Source organism: Cryptomeria japonica, chromosome 8 (genome assembly GCF_030272615.1).
Source record: "Cryptomeria japonica chromosome 8, Sugi_1.0, whole genome shotgun sequence".
Classification (NCBI taxonomy): Eukaryota; Viridiplantae; Streptophyta; class Pinopsida; order Cupressales; family Cupressaceae; genus Cryptomeria; species Cryptomeria japonica.
In genome coordinates this window covers 478,788,869-478,790,681 of record NC_081412.1, presented here as the reverse complement: position 1 = coordinate 478,790,681, position 1,813 = coordinate 478,788,869, and the positions used below count along the sequence as shown (strand labels likewise).

General features: G+C 39.2%; 1 protein-coding gene across 1 annotated transcript; it reads right to left on the bottom strand.

Annotated features, from left to right (window-relative positions):
- Positions 1–331: 331 nt before the first annotated feature.
- Positions 332–1,414, bottom strand: LOC131043747 (uncharacterized). Its single transcript, XM_057976978.2, has one exon. It carries the CDS (start codon positions 1,412–1,414, stop codon positions 332–334), a length of 1,083 nt encoding a protein of 360 aa, XP_057832961.2.
- Positions 1,415–1,813: the final 399 nt, after the last annotated feature.

Genomic DNA, 1,813 nt, shown 5'->3' with positions numbered 1-1,813 from the left:
CGAGCCAGGAGCCTTTCCTGAGGGAAGCTGATTTAGAGCTTGAAAAACCTCCTCCAGATTGATTTCGTCATTTAGTTTCCGATTCTACTCATCTGATATAATCTTAGGGATCACTTCTAGAAACTTTTCCTGTTCAGTCAATTGAGAGCCTTCATAATTGTTTAATAGGTTGCAGTAATAAGAGATGATCTCTTTCTTGATCTCTTCAGGATCCTCTATGGTTTGATTTTTCTTTATCTCCAATTTTAAGATCCAATTCTTGCTCCTTCGAAGCTTTATAACATTATGAAAGAAATTAGTGTTTTTATCTCCCATTTTGAGCCGATTCTCTCTAGACTTTTGTTTCCAGAAGATTTTCTTCTTTTGAAAGGATATCCTCATATTCCAAAAGGAGATTCTTTTCTTGATCAAAGGATTCTTGATCCATACCCACCAAGATGATCTTGTCATTTAGAGCTGCCACACGCTCTTCCAAAGATTTTTTGGTTCCAAAAATGTTTTTAAAGTGTTGGGCATTCCATTGAAGAAGTTTTTGCTTTACTAATTTCAACTTTGAAATAAAGCAAAAGAGTTTTGATCCTACAAATACTTCTTCCTTCCACCAATTTTCAATCAAAGCTAGAAAATTTGGGTCTTTCATCCACATATTCTCAAACCTAAATGGAGATCTGGAGGTGGCTTGGTTCCCTTTAAGAGAAAGACAAATAGGAAAGTGATTTGATCCTGAGCAGGGGAGAACAACACAGGCAAAGGCAAAGGCAAAGGCAAAGGGAAAATAACTAAAATCACCCTGCCACAAGAATCTGTCAAATTTTTCCGCAATATTGTTGAAGCCTTTCCTTCTGTTTGTCCATGTAAAAGAGTCCCCTGAATCTATTTCTAATAATCCATTCCTATCAATCCAATCATTAAAATCTTGCTGAGATCCGCCTAAGCGGATGATGCCTCCCCTTTTGTCTAATGCTTTTTGAATGGCATTAAAGTCACCTGCTATTATGAGTTGTTCATCGACCAATTGAGATATGATTCCATCTAGAGAAAGCCATAAAAACCGCTTTTTGAGTGGGGACACTGGACCATAATTATTGAAGACAAAAAATGAAGTATTTGACTGAAGATGAGTGATTCTGGCTAGCAACCAACTTCTGCTAGAAGCGATGCCCTCCACTTGAACTTGAGAAGGCTTCCAGATAATCATTAGGCCCCCAAAAGCCCCTTCTGAGGCCACTGTTAGTTGAAGTGATGCATGGAACAATGAGCTAATTCCATTACCAAAAGAGACTGATTGTTGAGAATCCAATTTAGTTTCTTGTAGGAGGATGGTGTCTACATTGACCAAAAGAATCCTTCTTTTGATCACCCTCTGTTTGTTAGGGGCATTGAGACCCCTAACATTCCAGGATACGATTTTCATTATTGTTCAGGAAGGGGGATTCCCTTCCCTACTTTCCAAAGGTCTGGTAATTTTGATTGATTCTCCGCAACTCCATCTTGTGCTCTTGCTTCAATGAGGGATTTGCGGCCCTTTTTAGGGGGGGAAGAACCAAAGTCTAGTTTCTCCAAACCCTCTAGGTTTTGTTGCATCCCAAGTTTCCTTTTCTCCTTGATCTGAGAATACAATACTGCTAGAGGGGTCTCTAAGACTGAGTCCAAGTCTTCATCCTCTTTCATGAATTCCTGGAATATTTTCTTGGCATTCTGATCCAAAGACAAATCCAGGTCTTGTGGCAATAAGCGAGGGGGCAACAGGAGTGGATAAGGGATTTCCGTTGATAGATTAAAATGTTGCTTCTCTGGAAAAAGTTCAGAGAAG

Excerpts from the sequence above, each read along its gene's own strand:
- LOC131043747 (XM_057976978.2), bottom strand. The coding sequence starts at position 1,414 with ATGAAAATCGTATCCTGGAATGTTAGGGGTCTCAATGCCCCTAACAAA.